This window comes from Seriola dumerili, unplaced genomic scaffold (assembly GCF_002260705.1).
Source record: "Seriola dumerili isolate Sdu_G_001 unplaced genomic scaffold, Sdu_1.0 BDQW01000078.1, whole genome shotgun sequence".
In the NCBI taxonomy this organism is placed as follows: domain Eukaryota; kingdom Metazoa; phylum Chordata; class Actinopteri; order Carangiformes; family Carangidae; genus Seriola; species Seriola dumerili.
Window position 1 is genome coordinate 2108998 of NW_019174333.1, and position 24322 is coordinate 2133319.

Consider the following 24322-nt stretch of genomic DNA (forward strand, 5'->3'; position numbering starts at 1 on the left):
AAAAATATATATATATATACTTTTTACTCACATGGCAGTGTTATCACCATATCCATGATATCCATCTTCACACCTTTTAACTCATCATCATCTGCTGCCTAAGAACTGTACACACCATATCCATCTCTCGTTCTCCAGTTGAAGTGTTTCTACATTGTTTATTCATCCCAGACACCCAAAGAGTCAACTCTATAAATGCTAGTTGTTAGCTGTTTGCTGGCTAGTAACGTACACAGCCTGCAGCTGCTGTTCTTTTTCTCATTATCCTCCAGTGACTTTATCATAGACTATAAATAAAGATGGACATAGCCTCTGTGACGTCACCCACAGGTTTCTGAAGAGCGGTTTTGAAGCTCAGAGAGAGCTTGGCCACTGTCACCATCTTGGCAGTGCCTGACTCCACCCCTATCTCCAAAATCCAAAAATGGTCAAAGAGGTGTAGCGTGTGTGGAGCCAAGACTTGCAAGTATACACTCACCCACCTGTCACTCAAAGAGGCCACGCTACATAACTTTAAGTCTTAATAAAATGTAAACAGGTGAGTTATATAAACAGTTGACATGAAGGAGGAAATTAGCTCTATAGACAAAAACTGTTTTTGTACCAGGCTGTAAACATGTTTATTTCTGCTGTAAAGTTTGACATTTTAACATGGGAGTCTATGGGGATTGACTCACTGTTGGAGTCGGGCTCTAGTGGTCATTATAGGAACTGCAGGTTTTGTCACTTAAATGTTGCTGCATCATTTTTCAGCCTCGTTTTTTTTTGCGTTGTAAAAGCTAATTATGTTAATTTTTGAAGGCACACAGACACGTCTTCACTTAAGATCATCTCATCGTGGGTAAATGTGCATCTAGACATGAGAGTGAACTTTAGTGTGTTCTAGACAAACTGTATGATTATGATTTTTGTTTTCTTGTTTCCTCAAAAAGTGGGCAGGGCTGTTATTTACCTCACCTGCAGAAGTTTAACAAGTCTTTATTTCTAACTCCCTATGTTTGATGTAGAATCAGACAAAGCGGTATTTTAGTACAAAGCCTTGTTTTCAGCTGCTCCTGTCCATCGTGTTAAAATTACTGCATTACCTGTTAATACAAACTCAACACTTCCTGTAATCATTTCAAATAAAACGTCCTCTAGCACTTCAGTGCAATGGAAACCATTATTTCTTAACAGGGCTTTTATTGCTGTACTGTAGTAAGAGTATTGTCTCATTTCTAGTGGCTGGTGTTTCTGTTGTTTACATGTTATTCAGATCTGATAGTCACTTTAGCAGTTAGCGATGACTTCCCTCTCTCACTCCCTCTCTCCTGCTCTCTCTGCTCAGTGTTTAGTTATTCCTCTGCCTCCCTTAGTAATAATGATAAATGTAATGACAGCATTGTATTTGCTGTAATGGAGGCGAGGCTCAGTGTTTTGGAAGTGCTCCTCCTCTTCCCTGCAGTTCCTGAGCAGCCAGGAAATGAGAGCAGCTTGATAGACTGCCCATAACAAGAGGTGTACCCCTGATCCACCTGGGCAGCATCCATACATGGTCCAGACCTCAACCAGGTTTATACCCAGTTTGGTTAAAAAAACATCTCTCAATCAAGAGACAATGAGCTAAGTTGTCAACACTGCAGCTGTTGACACTCCCTAATAGAACCTGTTTGAGCCAAATCATTTTGAAAGGGGAGCAGGCAATGGGGAAACTACAACTCAGTCATATGGCATTAAGCTGAAATATGCTCACTCAGTCAATCAGGTCCCGCTGCTGTGGTCCAGCCAAAACCTTAACAACTCTCCTGAGTTACTGCTGCTTTGAAAAGCTTTGCTGTGAATACTTTTACAAACAAGCTTTTTTGGCTGGACACCAACAGCAGGGCCAGCCCTACAATCTGGAACAGCCCAGACTGACTGACTGACTGACTGACTTACTGATCATAGTTCCGCCATTGGTCAGCCAAATGCCACGAGACTGATTTGGAGCCTCCCCATTGGCCATAGCTCTTTCAAAATGATAGCTGATTTCAAAATAGCTCTTTCTATTAGAGGGGCGTTTACCACCTGCAGTGTTGCCTGGGGTAACTGGTAAGCTAAAGAAACTAGTAGATCTGAATAGCATGGAAACAACAGAAACACCAGCAACCAGAAATGAGACAATACGCTTAAAGCAGCACAGCCATAAAAGCCCTAGGGCTTCTGTCCACTGAAACACTACAGAGCCTTTAATTTGAAACAATTGCAGGACGTGTTTAGTTTGTTATACATAATGCAGTTGACCAATTGTACAAATTAAACAGAGAGAATTAGAAATAAAAAAGACCTGTTACCTTCTGCAGGTGAGGAAAATAAAGTCCCTGGTGTGGTTCCAAAACAGTTTGCAACTGCATCCTCAGTTTCCCATTTTGACCATGTGCAGTCCAGCGCAATACTAGGTTCTGACCTAGTCTTGTTTTCTAACTTCCAGCTGGTGACCAATCATGTCTGCTGACTGTTACGAGAGCATGCTAACAACTGCAGCTTAGATCACAGCAAATAAACACATTGTTAATCTAGTCCATACACTTCTGCTCATGTGCGTTTGGTTTTTGATGGGCTGAGAAAGAAAAAAGACACCACAAAAATCTTTAAATACAGAGTACAGAGTTTCTCTCAACATGAATAGAAATTCACAGCTCGGCAGGCTTGGGTCAGTTGAGACAAGTTCAAAATTCAATCACTGAGTTGGGAAGACATTTTGGAAATTGTGGTGTCTTGTCTTTCAACACTTTTAGCTAAACACATGACTCACTGATGTAAAAACTTCTGTTGTTTGCTGAATGGTGGCAATCTTGGTCCATTTCCACTTCTGGAAGAGCTGCACCCGGGTGGGGTTGTGCAGAGTGGCAGACGGATGGGTGCGGAAGAAGGTGGGGAAACGCTGGCGGTTGGACAGAGCCGGAGAACTGGAGCCATATGACAGCTGAGAGACAGGAGATAGAGATGAGCACGTTAAAGATACTGTCATCCTGAACTGAAGAGGAAATGAACACAAAGAGAAACAACACTAAAACAGGCAGGAGCCCCCCCCCCCCCAGTCTCCAGACCTGAATCCAGTAGAACACCTTTTGGATGTGGTAGAACAGGAGATTGGCAGCTTGAATGTACAGCTGACAGACAGCTGACAGACAGACAACGCCTCGTCTGATCAGCATAAATGATGTGGACATGGAACAGAGTCTCAGAGGAAAGTTTCAACATCTGGTGGAGCCATGACATAAAGAACTGAGGAACTACCCAGTGTTAGTGTGCTGTTCCTAATAAAGTGCTCACTGAGGTAAAAGCTAATGTTAGAAAGGAATAGATAACAAAGTACCTTTCAAAAAAGTCATTAACGTTACATGGATGTCAGATCTCTGAACCAGATGTTACTGTCGGTCTGTCGACGCCTCGTCTGTTCCTAAGTCAGCTGATATCAACTTAGCTCCTGACCTCCAGTCGGCGACGCGGCCGACGGATGGAGATCAGGAGCAGGTGTCTCCTGCCCCTGGGCCATCCGCCCGAGGTCTGCAGCTCCGCCCCAGCCCAGTCTGAGGTCTCACCTGAGGTCTCACCATCCTGTGAGCCTTTGTTCCTCTTTGTGTTAATAAATCTCTGAACTGGATCTGGCTCCTTTCGCCTGTGTTCATGTCACAACATTTGGTGACACTGACATTAAAGTGGACTGTCAGTAAATGAGGATGGAGGAGAGAGGCTTGAGTTATGTTTGTGATAACCACGGGCGTAAGTTTTCATATGTCTCTCTGCCTCTGTTGTCTGAACCGCAGCACACATAACTTCATGTTGTCCATGGCAACAGGGTTTGTACTTTGTAGATATCATGCCTCCATAAGAGAGACGTCAGACACACTACACGACACAACCTCGTTGATACGCACGTTAGATCGATCAGATTGCATGTGATCCACAAAATTCTTAACGATCAATTATCGATTATCGATTAATCATTCCCACCCCAAGTCACGAGCTTTTTCACCATCCAGAGCGTCAGGTAATAAAGTAACCAGCCAGCAGCCTAGCTGACATCTTCAGCCTTTCATTATAAAGTTGTTAAAACTGATGCATCACTGGATTCGCAGCATTTTACTGTTGCAGCAGGTGCAGGTGGAGCCGGTCTTAAATATGAAATCAAGGAGAAAAGTGGAACTGCAACGCTGGTAGGACTGGTGAATATAATGATGTTGACGTGATTTCCATTAACAAGTAATTTCCTAAAGTTAACTTTCTTTGACTTTGATGACTTTGATCTGTTACTGTGTATAGTTTTTATGTTTATGTTAATAAACCGTTTGGTTGTCCCGAACATTGTTGAAATCAAACCGTTGCCCTGGTGGTAATTATGTTCATGATATATTGTGCACATATACAAATAAAGGTGGACCTTTAAAATAACTCTGATCAGAGTTATTCAAAAAAAATAAAAATTTAAATATATTTAAAAAAATTAACACAGATTGATGAGTTCAACTTCAGTCTGGTGTCTGATGATGTCCTCACACATCATCAACCTGATGACGACCAGGCAGATCTTTGCCTTCATTTTTCTCATCTTGTAAAAATTCTGTTTACTCACCACAAAGTGAACTTATGATGTCGTGGATCAATCGCTGTGATCAGAGCTGAATCAGACGTGTTAGTCTCATCAGTGTCGTTACTACATGACGGTGTATTTGGTCTTTGTCGTGTAATGTCGTACGTCTGCTCTCTTTCTGTGAAGGTTAATGTCATTCAAGGCTTCATCAAGGCGACCCACTGTTATCAAAGATTACTGACTGGATAAAATGGGGCCCCTGTCTTGGGGCCTCAAACCCTCAGGGACACTGTCTGGTTGGCTGTAATTATTTTGTTTCAATTCAAAACTGTACTCACTTTGTTTTAATGAAGGGTTTGTAAAGGCAATAAGATACATTCACAATGCAGAGTGAGGGGCAGGAACAGGGGCCCCCAGGGTCCTGTGCCTCTTCTTTGGAAACAACTTGGTTCTGCTTTCTACCATTTGTGTTGCTGCTGCATGTACCCATGGTGTGAACACATTGACAGCTTGTTCTTAATATGACATGTTACATCTCCAGAGGAGAAACCACAAACAGTAACACACAAACACCGCTGACCTCAAAAATACACAATGTGTCCTGATCCAGGGGCCGCATCCTTCAGAGGAGGCGGTCTACGAAGGAGTGGCCCTTCATAGCCGTCGTAGACCACGAGGGCCAAACTGAAATGTTTGCTGCCATATTATTTTCATTACCAGCATGCAATGAATCCTGGGATAGGTTGGGATAGGCCAAAGAAAAGAAGGGTGCATTTGAAGGAGCCTTTGAAATGGGACAGTCTAGTTACACTGATGCGGCCCCTGAACAAGGACACAGCTACTGAATGTAAATATGTTTACATGTTGGGTAAAAGAAAACCCCACAAGGTTCCTTTAGTGTCTATTAAGAATCATTTAAAAAGAAGTAAGAGTTTTTGAATAAGGCTTTTGAACACTGTGCCTTGTTCCTGTGTGACAGGGCCGCCTCTCGGAGGAGCAGTAATCCTGCAGTATCACCACTGTGTTTAACGTTTGCTGCTCTAACGTGACTGTGACATCTCACTATGACAGTTCACCGTCTGCGAGTGTAGATTGTTGACTGTATATCTCTGGTGTGAAGCATGTCTTCCTGTGGTGTTTGCCGAGTGTTCTCTGTGTTGTTTTCACACAGCAGCACCCACAGATGGGTGCAGCAGTGTTTCAGTATCTGGAGCTCTTCTTTGTCTTGTCGTGGTGACTATCGCTGCTCATGCTTCGCACTGCTTCTTCTGTTGTTTTTCTTTTTCTCTAATGTAAATACATCCCTTCATGTTGCTGTCACTGCAGGTTAGGTGAAATGCGACAGACCCACAAACAGAAAGGAGACGGTTCTTACCACGATGAGGTTCCACATACGAGCAGCCTCGGCCACCAGCGTGGACACGGAGCTGCAGCCCGGCATCAGCACGATTTTAATGGGCTCTGTGTACAGGAGGTCGTACAGCAGCTTGGTGGCCTCACCTGGATCACACTGTGGACACAGAGAGCAGGACTGTCAGAAACACACTGTGCCCGACATCCCTGCAGAGGTAATGCAGAGCATGACTTGACAACATTGGTCAAATAACCACGACCCTTGGTCCAAAGGGATGTGACTATTCAGGGTCTCACAATAAACAGACATTTTAAATGACACTTGGAATAGGTTTGAATATAGTTAAATCAACAACAGAGAGCACATTAACTGTGGAGTTTTTTTATTAATCTAATTAATCTAATTGGGAATAAAACTAATAATCGGACTTACCTACCTCACAAACAAACCGGGTTCATGTAAACAGATCTATTAGAATCACTAGGTAGCTCAGATGTCACACAGAAATGTAACACATTTATGTCACCTATCAGGGGATATATTATTATCACATATAGTTTATACAACCTGTGGATATATGAAGATATAAGTTTATAACATACATGAAATACCCACTGTAAAATTTGTATATGGACATACTGTATATAAATAAATATCTATATGATGAACTTTTATATGATACTTTTATACTTTTATATGTTACAACGTTATACATTATACGTATAATGTTATACGTATATAAGTATATATATATTATAAAAGGATTCATATATGATTTCTACATACATAATTTGTATATATATACATATTTGTATATCATTTGTATGTATATTTTTTTCATATACAGGTATATAAAAAATTACATATGAAACCAATTATAAATTGGAACAATTTCATATACTGATATCTATGTCTAGCACATACAAATATGTATTTATGGTTAGATGGTAGACAGATGTTATATACATCCATCCCAAAGCCTGTCAGTATATGTAGATATAAAAGATAGACATATACTGTATGTTTAGAATTAATATGAAATACATATACAAGCATATAGAAATTTTAAATGTATGTTATTCAATTAACATAAATATATAAATTAAATATAGCATTAACAAATATGGTCCCAACATATAAAAGTTCATTTTGATATTTTTAATATATCAACATGTGGAAATTGTACTTCACATATCCAGGATGTATATAAATGTGATATTAATATATCCCCTCATAGGTGACACACAGTATATATAACACATATGGCAGCATCACTCTTGGTATAAGGACATACATATGTCATATATTATGTTTGTGTGGGAAGTAGAGTTTTTTGTGTGATTACAGCATCTTTTGAATTACTATGAGAGCGTAAGTTGTTGTTTGCAGGAAGATGACACACCACAGGTGGAAATTGGTGCAGCCTGTGTGTTAGTATGAATGGTGTGCATTGCTGCGTGTCTCTTTGGTCTAACACTAAGGACGGGTGTCTGAAGGACCCGCAGACGCCCTGGTAGGGGTTTACAATAAATCAGTCTACTGCTGGGGTATGTTCCTTGTACTCTAAAGCACACATGCTCCATACGACCACACAGAGAGCCAAGGCAGCTGAACAGGGGTGGTGGTGGTGGTGGTGGGGGGGGCAAGGTAAGGCACGTTCCAAGGTCACCTCAGCCTCGGTCCTGACAGGCTCGTGCGGGGAGGCAGACACAGCGTTCATCTGTGTCACGCTGGGGAAACATTTACCCACCAGTCAAGCCCCATTATCCTGATATTAACATGTCCCTCGCTTTCCATTCAAAGCCTATAGTCAATGACAAATCAATAAGCTATTTAAATGATAATGGCGAGTGCGTGGTGGTCATTAATCATGAAAGGGCGGTCAGGTTTGGATGACTGTATTTTTGTCATCATGTGATTAACATGTGTCATGTTCCTCGACACGCAGCAGTCACACAGGGTTGATACAAGTACACACACATACACACACACACACACACACACACTCAACTATCTGAGGCGAAGGTATTGGGGTCTGTTCCTCAAAGGCTACAGGCAGCACATTTTCCCACCTGTTTTAATCATTTCAACTTAGAACTGAACTACAATACCCTGTTGCTACGGAAAGAAAGCTCCAACTCCAAACTCCAAACTTCATCATGTGTCATCTTCTGCTCATCGATAGAGAGCGAACCAGACATTCTGTTGCTCCTTTGTGCTGGTGATTCAGCCAGTCCTTCCAGCTGTCAGTCACCCGACACCTGAAATAACTCCCTCTACTCCACAGTGGCCCCAAATCAACCAATCAGAGCTTTGTAGGCAGGTGTAAGAAAGAGGTCATCATTGTCCTTCACAGTGAACTAGCCAGCTACATATACACACACACAGATACACACATGTAATGCTCTGCGTGAGTATTTTCATGACATGAATCAGGGACAGCAGCTAAGCAGCTGAGCACCACACAGATCAGCACATGCATGGAGAGACAGCTGAACCCGAAGCTGAAATTAAAATTCTTTACAAGAAGGTCAGTATACATTTCCGTGGCCTGTGGCTTGAAGGCTTTTCTCATCCTCTCAGTCATCCTTCACTGAACTTCACACAGCTGACTAAAGTTTTATTTTCTTAACTCCAATAGAAAAGTTGATCGCTGCAAATCCTTGTCCATCGTTCTTTGTCAGGAATGTTCATAGATTCAGTCACTGATCATGTAGTCACATCTCTGTTCACCTGCACCTCAGTATGTCCAGCAATAAGTGGAGGCATCATGGTTCCTCAGCATCAACTCTGAGCTCTACAACAGTGGTTGGCAACTGATGGCTTGTGGGCCAAAACTGGCCCGCCCGATAATTTTGATATGGTTTTTTTTTATATAATTTTACAACATCAGACTGACACTGTCTCACATTTAGAAGAATCTCCCCCACCTGAAAAAGCTTGTTATACTTTTATCCATGTTGAGAGTGAATGACACAATCATTCACATCACTGTAGTCAATGCACAGCATCTGGTGCTAAAATAGATCTCTGTCATGGCAGCAACAGTAACCAATAGAATCACTTCCTCTTTAGCGATGATTTTTGCCTACATAATAAAAGCACAAGAAAGTCTGTTTGTGTGTGTTTTTTTTAAAGTTTTTTCTTTTATTCTGAAAAGTTCTGACAGGAAGTTAAAAAGGCTCTGCTGCCTGCTTGAGCCACCAGTTCAGTGAATCACTCAAACATATGTGACTGTGGGTGGACGATCTTACTTTGGCCTATGATCTACTCCTCAGATTAATCGTACAGATCGAGTCAGTAAAAAGATAAAGGAAGTGAAAATGTTCATAATAAAGCATCAGCTTTTTCTGTGGGTATTTGCTAAAGGGGCTTAAACACATTTTTTCTGCAGACCCCGTCCACAGCAGCTCATCACTCAGCTTCTGTCCTGCCGCTTCTCTGAACTGACTCTACAGAAGGTAACACACTGACTATAGATCAGTTCCTCGCGTCAGGTAATCTGAACTATCGCTTTAAATCTATGTAACCGCAGAGTCGTCAGATTGTGATCAATGTTTCTGTCTTTAATGAGCTTTTAATTAGGAGGTAACGAACTGCGATTCAGTCACTGACAGAGAGTCAGTGTCTTCAGGTCATGTTGATAAAGACATGTAGTGAACACATCTAGGGACAGTGGACATGGTTAAAGTTACAGACATGTTTTAAACTCTGTAAAAATCCTCTGCTATGATTCATATTTTGTTAAACGCACAGCCGGTAACTTCTGCCTCTAGGAGTCTCTCAATCAAAACAATACTGAAAGATTTTCACTAAAATATACTATGCATTATAAATATACTGAGTGTTAAACTTATATAATCAACGGTGTAGCAAGGCCCAGGTCGAGGATAGACAGGAGACCTGGGTTGGGGGTTTTCATAATCATTGGGAAAAAAAGCCGTAAAATAAAATTAGATTAGTCGCCCAGTCCTAAAACAACTATTGTTATTTTATATATATATATTTTCTTTTCTTCCTTTCACAAAAGGTGAAGAGAATTCATTGGATCGACTAAATGTTGTGACTTTCTCTCAGCTGCAGCAGGTACCATCACCCGTCACATGGCACAGGAAACGACAACAGCACCAGAGTTTCAGTCGTAATCACAGTAACAGCAAAGTTAAGAGATCATTTCACAGGGGAAGTGCTGTTCACAGCCTGGGATCAAAAATATCATATTCTGTCGCGGAATTAATTATGAAGAGAATTTCACATCAAATCATGAACCTAAACGTTTGAATTGTCTTTTAAAGTCTCACTGAGTCTGGACCAGCTCTGAAGGCCAGAAACACTTCAGTCAAAACAGAAACATTTTAAACAGGCAGGAATTCATTTCCTGCTGCAGTGTTTGCCAACAGCAGCAGCTGGCAGGATGTAAACCTGAAGCTGTTCCCTAGCAACCAGCTCCTGAAGTGGTCCACAACCTGTCCTGTGGAGTTAAAGGAGGCTGCTGAACCATGTGCTGGATTTCCTCTCCCCATCTGATGACACTGAGTCTACGGGCTCAGGAACAAGTGGTTTGGAGAACGCCGCCCCACCCCGCCACCCTTCCGGTCCTGAATCAGAGAGATTGGTTTGTAAAGTGGGCCCACGGTAATCCGGAGCTGCATTCTTCACAGCTGACTCATTGATTAACCCTGGCACTCAGGGGAAATCACCAACACATTCAAATGAGATTCTGCAGCAGGTCTGTCAGCCCCCCCCCCCATCCCATCCTCATCCCCTCACCAGGTCGCGGGTTAAAATCTTGAGAAACATTCTGCTCCGCTCACCACCTGATGACGCAGGCCCGTCGCAGCATGTGGGCTGACCTCGACTGTGATCAGCAGGAGAGCCATCAGAGGATGTTCAGTGTGATGTGCAGCTGGCCTGGCAGGGCAGCGGGGTGGCATGGGGGCCTGTGATCGATGAGACTTCTTACATTTGGCGAACTGTGGCTCTTTCACATGGTCCGGCTCGAACCGTGGAGCCGTCCATCTGCTCCTGTTTGTGCAGTGATACGAGGTGCGTGATCTCGCCTTTCTCTTGGAGCCAAATCCGTGTTTGTTTGAACTGCAGTTGTCCTGGTTACTGTTGTCATGCCAACCTCTCCACCCCCCACCCCCTCTCCCCCTTATCTCCACCCTCTCCAGGCTTTTTGAAGTGAGGATCCAATGCAGAGCAGCACAAGCCAATGAGAGTGATGCTTTTCAAAAACACCAGCCTGTCACCGTTCATTTAACTGCTTGTATACTGTGTGTGTGTGTGTGTGTGTGTGTGTGTGTGTGTGTGTGTATACAGGCAGAGTGAGAGAGTGACACTGCTCAAAATAATAATCTGGCAGTGAATATAAAAACACAGTGACACTGGAGGTGCTTCAACATATCTCAGTCTCACAGATGTGTAGAAATAGAAACCAGGGCTTTTTTTTTTCCTGTGAGGGGTTCAAAGCTTTTCATGAAGCTTAAACATCTACAGTATTTGACTAATTGCAGGTGAGGAGTAACAAACACAAACACTGAGCAAAGAACTGTAATCCTTGATGTGTATTATTATTTCTAATCATGTGGTGCAACATGTAATTAACCCCAAACCCTGAATCACGTCAAACACTCTGAGTTAAAGCGGCTTTGTGTGAGGATGTGTGTCAGCGACAGCCCATAGACTGTATAGGTGTTCACCGTGTCCCTGTTGGGAAGGCTCAGCCTGTAACAGCTGCTCCTCTTTGGCATGACTTGTGTCTCCTGCCGCCTTGAAAGCTCATGTTATCAAAGAACTGACTTCCAGGCTCCTGTAACAGCTACACAACATAATTGGCCGTTCAGTGATTCCTATAGGCATCGAGAAGCGTGTCAGTGTCACTGCTGCAGGCCGTGAGGTAACAACTGCTGCTACACTGACTGCTCCCACCAACTGCTCCCGAACGCCCCGAAAACAGGACCAACACCTGAACGCGGCATCAGGGTCACTGATGGATGTCTGACTGTCAGGTGAAACGACACCCGTCTGTTTCCTTTAAAGCCCTTTAAAAGTAGCTGTAAATTTTTTTATAACGTGCGATATTATTGTTATGTATTTTTGCAAAATGTTTATCTTTGAAAACATTTTTTAAAACACTTATAAAATATTACTTTTAAAATATAGATATTTATCACACCTGTGATTGCTTGAGTAATTCTACTGAGTGACCCCGAAGAAGCCACAGGCGGTACATGTCGTTTGCTCTCAATAAAAGTCGCAGTGAGGTTTTCTCAGTGAGCAGTGGTTGAGGCTGATTTTTACTTCAGTCGTTTCTGTGACCAACCAGCACCTGACCGCTAATATTGGTTGTGCATGGGGAGTTTTTGTTCACCCTTTAAAAGTATTGTTAACGTTATTTATATATACAGATCCCAATGCCTACGTCGAGCCACAAACATAATGTGTCCTCTGGAAGGTGCCGTAGGTGCCATTAGGACCCGCACCTCCAGACTCCTGAACAGTTTTTACCCAAGTACCATCAAAGAACTGAACCCTCTCAGAGTCCTTGTGGCTGGGCTCTAACAATTGGTGCAACACTGACTATTTATTATTTACACCAGTTTTTATAATTAATGTGTTTAAGCTTTTTATTGTGTGTGTTTGTTTTGTCTTATTTTATTTTTTTATTTACAACATTTGTGGCACTACTGCCATTCTTTTCTATTCTATTTTTTTGCATAACAGCAGAAATGTAATACTACCCAGAATCCTTTTGTTTTATCAGGAAATGTTTATAATGAATGAATCTGCATAACCTTAAAGTTATAATTCGTAACTTTTACATAGAAAAATGTCTAAAAACAACTAGACCTCTGTTCTATATGTTGCTGAGTTGTGTTCTTACATTTTCCCAAATGTTTCCATCAATTTCTCAAACCAGAGAAATCTGTGATTTTAATGATGGTAACGTTGTATTGTCATTGGTCTCCTGTCAATGACATCATATCCTCTGTGATCACGTGTCACTGTTGTGTTTGTTGACTTTTATCCAGTTAAAGTCACATTTTTAAGATACACTTTTTACACCTTGGTGGTTTTCAACTCTATATTTGAACCAGATGAAGGATTTTACTTATTGGACGTCTGGTTGCTCTTAAGCTAAGTCAGTCCTACCTGAGTCCAACCTAACATTTACATTCACTCATTTGGCAGATGCTTTTATCCAAAGGGACAAACAATGAATGACATCACTCAAGCTCCAGTGCAATAGGAGACCTTGGTGTAAGAACTAAGTACTACATCTATTTAATAAGTGAAGAAGATCAGGGAAAGTTAACAGTAAGAGCTAGTTAGAAATGTTGGGGTGTTAGAGTTCTGAGGAGAAGAGCTGAGTCTTCAACAGACTCTTGAAGATAGAGAGGGACACCCTGCTCTGATAGACTTTGGTAGCTTGTTCCACCATCAGGGATCCACAGACCAGAACAGTCTGGACTGAGACTGTCTTGTGTGCAGGGATGTTGATACCAGACCACATTCATTAGAGGAACACAGTGTCTGAGTATAAGCAAAAAGGCTGAATAAATGAGTTCAAGTGGGCGGAGCAGACCCAGAAGTTACCGCCATGGGTAGCCACTGCAGGTTGATGAATAGCAGAGTGACATGTGATCAAAGACCAGACGAGCTGCTGCATTCTGGACCGTCTGTAAAGGCTTCAATGTGTGTGAAGGGAGGTCCTGCCACTAACATCTCTGCCCTCTGTCCCCGCTAACAGTTACACCAGTTGCACTGTCTGGGCTCGGCTGGGTAAATCTGATACCTCGTCAGGAGCAGGCAATCTCAGCTGTTTCTATAGTAACAACTTTAGACAAGACAGTTTGTGAAGACAATGTCGCACCTCATTTATATGTTTTACAACAAGCATCTGTCTTTTTAGGCCTACAACTGACTGCAGATATAAGATGAAAAAATGTGTGGTTTGTGTCAGCACCATGGACAGCACCATGGGCTGAAGGGGACAGACTAGCGGAGCTAACCAAGACATACACCTGTTCTACGACTTTATTCCATTGACCTTTTTGCCTCATGGTAACAAATATAAAGAAAATGAAACTGAATAAATATAAATAATTATACAAAAAAACAAACTCACCACTTAGTGAGAAATTTACCCAAAATCACAGGGTTTTTCCTGGCTGAAAATTAGGCTGGGGTGGTACTAAGCCGTACAACCGGGGGTTGGGGAGGTGGGCAATAATTATAGTTTTATTATCTCTCCAGCCACTGCGGGTCAAAGCCAATCACTCTGTGTTTTCCAGAACATCTGGGAAGATTAATAAAAACGTTGGCTTTAATACACTCATTAATACACTCCTAAAGACTTGGTACTCTCGCCTTGACTCCTCTCTCGCGCTGTGATCCTCTCATCCACCAGCACCTTCCACTTGTGGCTGAGAACTACACCTACTATCAGTCCTGACACATTAACCGTATCTAGTCAGTAACATGAATTTACTTTTTTTTTCATATTAGAAGAACTAATGATGCCGCCTCCCAATCCTCTATGCAGGAAAAACCCTGAATCAGAAATGCTACAAATTAGCAAGACAGGGGAGATTTTTAACAATGTATCCTAGAAATGCATGCTACAAAGCAAAGCCATTGACACATGAACTGTGTCTCAATTCAGGGGCCACATCATGGAGGACGCAGTCTACAAAGGTGTGGTCCTTCGTCGCCACTGTAGACCACAAAGCTCAAGTGGAAATGAGACGGCCTGTTTGATCCTTTGTTGCCCAGGAAAAGAACACATTTCTCAGCTGCATTTGAAGGAACCTATGAAATGGGACAGTGTAGTCACGCTGCTGTGACGCAACCAGTCTTAAAACACAGCCTCTGAAAGATGCAGCCCCTGAATTGGGACACAGCTGTGGACAGTCACATGAACAAGCATGACTAAAGACTGGACATAGTGAAGACTTAAGCTAAAGTCTATTCTAAAGACTGGTCTTAACAAAGACCAACTACGCCAGGACCAGATTTAGTAAAGACCAGTTGGTGCAACTGGCTCCTGGGGCATAGTGAACCAGCTGGGCGTGGGCCTGGGTGTAACATTACATCCGACTTGAACTGAAAGTTAAGACCAACTTAAAGTTATGACTAGTGAACCACTTAGACTGCAGCCCTTTATGTGTTGCACCTTTACATCCAGTATGGAGCAGGTATAAACTGGAAAGTCAGACTAGTCTCCATGGTAACAATAACAGATATACGGATATATAAAGGATCATAGATCATACAAACAGGAGGGAAAACAACAATGGCAGCACTTTTTGTTTAAAGAATGAATAACAAAAGGGTGGTAAGAGGAGAAACAGTCAATCAGCTGACTGACTGTTTCAGAGGAGCCCTGTTTGAGCTGGTCAAGGAGCTCTCAGCTCAAACACAGCAGCGGACAGAAACACGTGGTGCTGACTGTGATCTGATTTTACAGCTTCTTCCAGCTTGTTTGAAGGTAGAAGTTAGAGCGAAGTGTGTTGCTTAGCAACAATTACCGCTTCGAATCTATTCAAGTGGACGTGCAGCCATGACCACGGTCAGTCAGGCTTGGCTACATCACAAAGTAAGACTGGCATGAGAGTTAAGACCTACTTTTTCCTGCCCCGCTCGTGCACTTCTCTCCTGAAGCTGATGGCATTCATGGTGACGACAACAGCTCCCATGATCCCATGCTTCTTCACGACTTACCAAACGCCATCTTTTGTTGTTTTGACTGAGAGAAGTTACAGACTGTAGTTTAACTGTTTTCCCACAGTCTCCACTCCTGACAACTAAAGCATGAAAATGCTACCATGGAGTATTAGGGCCACATTGAGGAAAAAAAATCAGAAATTTCAAAAACAAAAATACTATTCTATAGTTAGACAGTCAACCAGAAGAAACTGCCACTGACTGTCCTTTCACCTGTTTGATTGGTTGATGTAATATTCCTAAACATTTTCCCAACGTTTGTTTCTCTTGACATTTTACATTCTTAATTTTATGATATTATTCTCAAAATTACAACTTTATTCTCATAATATTCTTATTAATATTCTTTGTTTTCCTCAATGTGGCCCTAATACTCTGTTGTAGATCCACTTTTGAGACAGGACATTAAACAAACAGTCACAACATGTGTAAAGTGATTATGGTCTCAGTCTGTATCATGCTCATCATGCTTCACTTTAAGAGGAGAAGTTATAGAAAAACAAGTCAGCTCTCTGCTGTGTGGAGAGTTTCACTCCTCATGACCACCGCAGACCCTGGAGAGCCAGATCCTACACACTGTCTCTGGAAGCCGTCCAGTTTTCATTGAACCACAGTTACATACATAACTCAGGGCCATGTGGTCTGGATCTGGATTCATCTTCACTTCCTGTACCAGTCAAAAGGTTTCAGAGCGCCTCCATTTCTCCTCACATTCACAACAAATAAACAACTGGAGATTTGAATCTTCTCGTTGGACTATACTGAATCTAAATATTCCACTCCTCCAGCAGCTTCTGTCCAGTTCGTCCCAGACCAGCTCCATGGGGTCTGGAGACTGTGCTGGTCTTGTGGCTCACTATGTGGCTGAAGGATGAAGCCCTGAACAACCAGTCTGTCTCTGTTCACCTGTTTCACATCTACAGGAGGATTCAGTTTCTGGTGACATGAACTGGAAATGTGTGGGAGGAAAACCTTTGACTGGTGGTGTTTGTGAAGGCGGCGCGTTCGAGCTGGAACAACATTAGGAAAGATTTTGGTCGACAACAAACAGCACACAGGACACACTAAACAAAAACTAACAATACATGAGACGCATGACGACAATGCTGCGTGTCATGGTCCTGTTATTTAAGTGGGAAATCACACTTCCTGGAAAATAGGTTGTGATCAACATTTCCCCCATAATGCATTTGGCAATGCAAAGCAGCAGTGGTTTGTGAAATGCAACAGCAGTGCTGCTTGTTTGTGACTAACACACGGCAGATGTTTCTGTGTATGAACCCTTCACTCCCTGCTCGTGATCACCTTTACTTTGCAGCGCACCACCTCAATGTCAGACTCCTGTTCTGTGTGTCATCATGTTTTCTTCCACCACGCCGCTTCCCGGCGTTAGTGCCGTCTGAGCGTGTGCAGGCTGTTTAGCTGCTGCTCGTATGCAAACACACACAGACGCAGTTGTTGCGCCACTGTGCAGCAGGTAAACATTTCCCCAGGGCTGCAGAAGGACGCAACACACAGAGGACTGATAACTATCCTGATGATGGCCGGATGTGATGAGGGCAGTGTCATGACCGTGTGGAGCTGTGTGAACTCCATCAGGAGCAATCTGTGCTTTAACCAAAATAAATTCCCCTTGTAACTAGTGGTTTAATCACCTGCTAATAAATCATGAATAGATGATTCTTTATAGTCTGTTTTGTAATAATGTTGAGACATATGAGTCTCACACTTTGTAATTAGGTCTATTAATTAAGACTCAGTCAGTGTTCATGAGCTGATAATAAACTCATGCTGCAGCCGTTTTCCTTCCAAAATTATGAATAAAAACAGTAACTGTGTCCCCATGCAGTCCATGCTTTCACTTCACATGCATTTTTTGTAAAGCAGAAACGTGATGCTAATGAATGCATGAATGCTGCACAGTCTCCAGGGAAATTGTGTCTACTTGTTGTGTTGTGTTGTGTTGTTGGTGAAGAGTTGAATTCCTGGTGTGACAGATCAAACCAGCCCTGAGTCTGATCAGCATATGGGAAGTGGTGAAAGATGGGAGAAGTGAGTCTCCGTTTGTTAGTTACTCACCATACTGTCGTAGTGGATCAGCTCCAGTTCGTAGTCCGGCAGGATGTCGGTCCTTTTGTTCACCAGGTCCAGCGCCATCTGAGCGGAGGGGAGGCAGGCTTGTCCGCCGGGCCAGCCTCCACTCATGGGGAAGAGGGCTCCGATGTAGAGCTTCTTCTTGCCTAGAGCAGGGCAGCAGCAGGAGAGGAGGACAGAGAGGGTCAGGGTCAGAGAGTGGCGCAGGACAGACCTGCGGAGCAGCGTCTGGCAGAGCCCAGCCATGGCTGGTGGACGCTGGAGGCTGAGCGGAGCTGGATGATGTCAGTTTATTCCTCCGGTAGTGTTCAGCTGTGAGCCTGCGGGGGTGCAATGTGCGCGGGTCAGGACCAATCAATTTCCACGAGCTTCTCCTCAGACATGGGAGAACATTCACATCACCGGTGAACCTGAAGCGGACACTTTGAATTGGACTGCTGTTTGTTGCAGAACAAACAAGACTAACAAATGACCTGGATGTCAAACATGTCTGCAGAGGAGCACCAGAGATTTAAATCCTAAAGCAGCACAGAGGAAGTGGCTGGAGTTGCTGCTTCAATTGAACTTGGATGTGAAATCAAGATTGAGGATTAAGTCAGACTTGAGATCCTCGCGCTGTCCAAGGTGCTGAAACTAAACTCGCACAGGCTCCGCGATTTCTCTCTCTCAGATACTAACACCGCCTGCCTTTCCCTGCCTATGAAACACGAACAAACATCCACACCGAGCTCATGAGCTCGGATCCTCTCGTCGTTTATCTGCCCTTCCTCATCTACCCACCTACGGCTCCCCCCCCTGTCGAAAAGGCTCGTTTAAACGCGCACAGCGTGTTGTGTCGGAGCCGCGTGTTCAGCGGAGTGTAGCGGGAGGAGCGGGCTCGGTCTCCGGATGAAGGAGTGCTGCTGAATTGCGGTTCACCCCTGTCAGGAGCAGAGAGGAGCTCGCAGGTCTGAGGCTGACTGCAGCAGCGCGAGAGAGGAGGAGGAGGAAGAAGAGGAGGAGGAGGAAGAGGAGGAGGAGGGATGTTCACTCTCTCCGTTTCACAAACCACTTTGAATTTGCAATCCCTTAACACCGTCCCGCTCATTTATCTCTCCTCCTCCCGCTCATCCGACAACAAGCCCCCCCCCCCCCCCCCCCCCCCCCCCGCCACTCCGCCTGGACTAACGTTAATTGCCCGTCAGTGACTTCACCTTGTGGACTTCTGGTTTTGCTTCTTTCACGTTCACAGTGTAATTACCACTGCGGCGACCACAGCTCTGTAGCGCCTGCATTTTAGCCTCATTAACACTGTGATGGAGGCTCAGCTCGTCCCATCAAACTCATTCATCCACGTCAATTCAATCACACAGGAAGCAGGGCCGGGTCAACACACTACGGGCCCCAGGGCAAACATTAACTGTGGGCCCCCATTGACACCCCCCCCCCCCCCCCCTCCAGGAAAAACCAGGAACCTCGGACAAGTTATTTATCTTTTTATTTTATTTTATTTTTTTATTTGTGCGTGTGTGTGTGTGTGTGTGCGTGTGCGTGTGTGTTTGGGGGTGGGGGGTGGGTGTTTGCCTGATTTTGTTTACCAGTTTAACAACACATGAGCTGCAAATACTCACAATACAACGGAAGTGCTTCCAGGGGACACTAAAGAGTGTTGTTCAATGCCCAATGGTAACTTTTGAAGTTAAAAGCATTGAACAACAAGTGTGTTGCAGCAGGTGCATCACTTTTTTCTTTTTAAATTATTTTTTGGCTTAATTCCGGTAGCGAGAGAGAGAGAGAGAGAGAGAGGAAAGTCAGGGAGGTATGATATGCAGCAAAGGGCCATGGGTTGGATTCAAACTGCACATGTTGCTAGGTAATAAGGTAAACTTTTTTACCTTATTTCTGCTACCATTCAAATGAAAGTATAGGCATCGTCACATCATCACTTTTGTATCTGTTTTCATATGTTTACAGACCCAGGATTTGACCAGGAAGAAAACAGAACAGCAATAGATGGAAAGAAATGGGATTTTATTTCAAACTATATGAAATTATAAATTAGAACTGCATTTTCACAAAAACTGAGACAATTCATATCCTGGGAAAGAATATTCATTTTTCAGGACAGTCACTCAAAAAAGAGAGCAATCCTGGGAAAACCGGGACAGGTGGTAACCACACCCCACCTCACACTCCTCACCCCCTCCATCTATCTGTTGCCCATCACTATAACTTCATCATTCCTCTTACATGATTAGAAGTCATGAAAAGCACCAGGCATCATCTACACTGCACTACACTCTATCTACATCTACACCTCATCTACTGTGTCACTCATTCTGGTGGCTAATGCTAGCTAACATTAGCTGCTGCGTAACTGACATTACTGGGTCATTACTGTGTTAGATTCATATCTGTTTACATAATATCAACTGAAACAATAAAGGTATAACTGTGAAAACAGATTTGACCAAGGGCCCCAAAGTCCACGTACACCAACAGGGCCTCAAGGTACAAATACAGGAATGGCAAAATACAGGAAATACAGGAATTATACTGTGGTTTAGCAGTGGATATTCCCTGATAATAGGTCTGGGACCCTGGGCAGTTGCCCCCTTCACTGGTAACCCAGTTTGGTTCATGACTCATCTAAACCTTCAGCTGATTTCAGTTTATCACAGAAACACTGGTGCTTCATCTAAACTGTCATTCACAGACCTGGGCAGATCTGTACAGACAGACAGACTTGGACCACGATATTCCTGTTTTGTTTTGCTTTTTTTTAAAAGAAACTTTCATCTGTGTGAATTTCATTTTATTGTTTCATTGTTGTTTTATGCTTTTGTGAAGCACTTTGTAACTTTGTTAAGAAAAGTGATATACAAATAAAGCTTATTATATTATTAATACAGGACTGTGGTTAATGTTGTGGCTGAGCGTAGCATCGCTCAGTGTATGTTGCCTCACTCAATTGTGGTGTTAATTGGTTTTTTAAACTCTGAGTTTGTAAATGCATCACGATCTCTGTCACAGGATGGAGTTTGCTCAGTTGTCCAGTGTAAGTGAACTGTCTCTGTCTATTAGTAATAGTACTACTGGTATCAGTATTTTTTGTATTAGTATTAGTTACGTTAGTATTAGTACTAATAGCTTAGTTATTATATTATATATTATATACATTAACACATTTTTAGTTTAGCTTTAGTTTCTAGTTTTATAATCTTAATCGTTAATCTTGTGCGTTTGAATGTCTTCAATCATTACAGCACCCCTTTTAAAATGGCGTCCTAAATTTCCTACCTGATCTGATGTATTTAAATATTTGCGTAATTATTTATTGAAATTTGTTTTTTTTATTGTTTTTAAGTGTTATTTTGATGTTGTTGTAATGTTCTATTGTTAATGTATTTCCATGTCTCTGTGAAGCACTTTGAATTGCCTTGTGTCTGAATGGTGCTCTATAAATAAACTTGCCTTGCCTAATATATTTACCAGTATTGTGACATGTGCTGTTAATGTGTTTGTAAAATATGTAAGTTATTATGATTCTGTAATATGTTTCCATTCATGCATATGCAATGGCACAAACCTCTGCTTGTTTTAAATTCATCCATCCTGCTCCTTCATCATGGTCTTCCTCATGAGTCAATACAGTCTTTTAATGTAGCAAAGCACATTTCAGAGATGGTATTGAGCCATAATGAATCATGCTCTGCCTCTCCCCCACACACTCCCACATTTACACGTTTCTTCATTACTGTCTCTTCCTGAGAGCGGCCATGCCTTCCATTTTGTCCCTGTGTGTGTGTGTGTGTGTGTGTGTGTGTGTGTATGTGTGTGTGTGTGCTTGGTGTATCTTTAATAATGTATCTGCACAGTGATGGGCTGACACCGATCCCTCTCTCTTGCTTCTCATTATTTGCCTCTTTCATTCCTCTCATCTCTGCTTCTCTCTCCCTCCTGCTGCAGTCTGATGTCTATCACTTCTGTTTCCCGCCTCAGCTCTCTATCTGACCGACTCTCTTTCTCGGGTGGGTTGATGTGTATCTCTCTGTGTCTCCTCCCATCTGTTTTGCCATCTCTCTGGGATTATCCGTGCTGCTGGAGAATAGAGGTACATATCGTCCCACATCCCTGAGCTCCAGCTCATTTCTGTCAACACTATGTGCTGTCATTTACCGACAGCTCTACACACACAACCTGTTAAACCGGTTTCCATGGACATGAAACACGGAGGAACACGAGGCGCTGTTATGACTCCTGCTGCGTTTGGAGTCAGTAAATTTGAATAGCACTTTGAGCAGAACTGATAAGTGATTCCCTGGCTTTTTAAATAATAGGCTAATTCTGTAAAATGGAGCACTCGTGATGAAGTGGGTAAAAGCAGAGCTGCTGGTGTTCAATGAATACAATTAAAGAGCTTAGGATAGTTCATTCTGCTAATCCTGTTTCTTCTTCAGTGGTGCACGAGTCAAGGTCATTTCTGTGCTGTAAACTGCACAAAGCATGATGAGCTAAAGGTGGGGGCATGTTCATATGCAGGGACATATTAACCAATTAGGGGGTCACCAGGAAAAAACTAGGTGTGGACCCCTCTTTGTATCCAGACCTGCCTGAGTTCACATGCTTCCACACCACTTCACTTTGCACACGGTCATTTCCCCACTCACCAAGTATCACCAAGTTCTTCAATATATGAATCAACTATGAAGAAAACAATACGACCATATATTCTGGAGAGGAACTCTAATGAAAGGACATGTTTACACTCAGCAGCAGTCAGCTGTTTGTGTGTGCACGGTGGTAAGTGTCAGCTCAGAGGAGGCTGAACCCTGCTTCTTGACTTGCAGGGAGCAGGTTTACATACTTTCACCTCAAGTTTTGGAGCTTTGACCATGTGTCTCTAAAATATCACTTACACTAGGATACATTATAATATACAGTGAAAGTCAAAGTTTCAGTGCAGCTGCTTGAAACCACTGTATGATAACTATTTATTAAAAATTCACATAATTTATTTTGTATATTGTATCATGTGTTTTTATTTCTCAGGTACAATATTTATGTTGTGATGTAAAACACTGTCAGTCACCCTGTCAGTGTCCTCCTCATCGATCCTCACGTTTATATAAAATGCAAGGTGTGAGTCACGTTAACAATCTGCGACACACAATTTAACTTGATGTTACTCTGCTAATTTAAATGCCTGATAGCTAGCTAGCTTGCAGGTTAGGTAACATTAATCTAACGTTATCAACGTTAAATAGTTTAGCAGGTCTGCGTTAACTTGACTTAACTCACAATGTCGACTTTCCACGTCCACCACAGCCTGTTTACCTTTGCAGAGTTAAAGCCCCGCCCTCACCTGAGGAAGCAGCGATGACGGGATGAGGAGCTGTAAAACCTGTTGCTGTGTTGAAATGATTGACAGTTATTTCTGCTTGACATTAGCGGGACTGAACCCAGCGCTATGATTGGTTGAACTCTTCTTCTTCTCTTGCTCATCAGACTAGACGTTGCTGCCCCCTGATGTTAGACTTGAGTACTGCAGGTGTACAATTGAACTCACAGTTGTCACGAGCTTTTTGTATAGTTTTAAGTGACAAATTACTTTGATGTCACAGTGGAGCCCCCCCCCCTGAACTGACTTCAGTAGCATCGGTAGCTGTGCTGCACCAGACACCGCACCTGATACATGCCAGTGACACTTCTTCCTCTGATGTTTTTTTGGTGGTTGGCAGACAGCTTTTTGGCTCACTACTGTCACCTTCTGATGCGTGAGCCTCACTCAGTCTCGCCAGAGTGACGGCAGACGTTCACATCCTCTAGTCACAAACAGATATGTTCAGTTCATCGTTCACCAAAAATGAGCATGTCTGGGGCCACAGAGCAGTTGGTAATCCAGCCTTGTTCATATGTTTAGCATGTGTCTGTATATGATAGTATTTTCTCTTTTCTTTTTCACCTCCTGACAAACAGCGATCACGACCATGTTGATATCAGAGAACAGACACAGTCGGCCCAGTTTTGTTAAGTAGAACATTGGATCAAAGCTCCTGTGACGGTTCCTCTTCTTTCACTCTCTAAGCTCTTCTTTTCTCTGTTTGGCCTTTTCCTCTATCATCTCCTCTCTCTCTGTTTCTCCTCTCTCTAACCAGGTTTTACATTTCTATATTTGCCCATGCACTAAAGCCCTGGGGGGTAGCTTCCAAACAATATAACGTGTGACATATTGCCATTACTTATGCCGCTGCTGTGCTCCAGATTCTACCACTGGAGCTGTAAAAAGCTACCTTCTAATCCGCATACTGTATGATGCACAGTATGTTTACATGGCAGCAGCTCTGATCCAGGCCAGGCCTGCTGGATGGAAGTTAAGACCAGGTCCAGAGAAGACCATAGCTACTTTTGATAATGGACAGTTTCAACATCTACAGTTCCAAACTTTATCTACTGATGAAGACTGTTTGATAGGGTTGCAAGCAACAGGCCAAGCAGAAACATTGAGCAGAGATGATTTTGATGACCTGTATTTAAGTTTTATGTTAAGAGGCCTCTTGTATTCATGGAAGAAGCCATAAAGAAAAAGAAAAATAGCCTGAATAGTGTTTTAT

The 24322-nt window shown here is 42.8% G+C and overlaps 1 protein-coding gene across 1 annotated transcript in view; it reads right to left on the reverse strand.

Moving 5' to 3' along the window:
- The window catches only part of gabbr1 (gamma-aminobutyric acid type B receptor subunit 1), a 76809-nt gene extending 58814 nt beyond the window's left edge, over positions 1-17995 (reverse strand). Inside the window, exons 1-3 of the mRNA XM_022744101.1 lie at positions 17715-17995; positions 5928-6062; positions 2774-2944 (exon numbers count right to left, since the gene is read on the reverse strand). Coding sequence (XP_022599822.1) covers positions 2774-2944; positions 5928-6062; positions 17715-17975 — 567 coding nt within the window. The 5' untranslated portion in view covers positions 17976-17995. The remainder of the gene's footprint in view (positions 1-2773; positions 2945-5927; positions 6063-17714) is intronic.
- Between the last annotated feature and the right edge of the window lie 6327 nt (positions 17996-24322).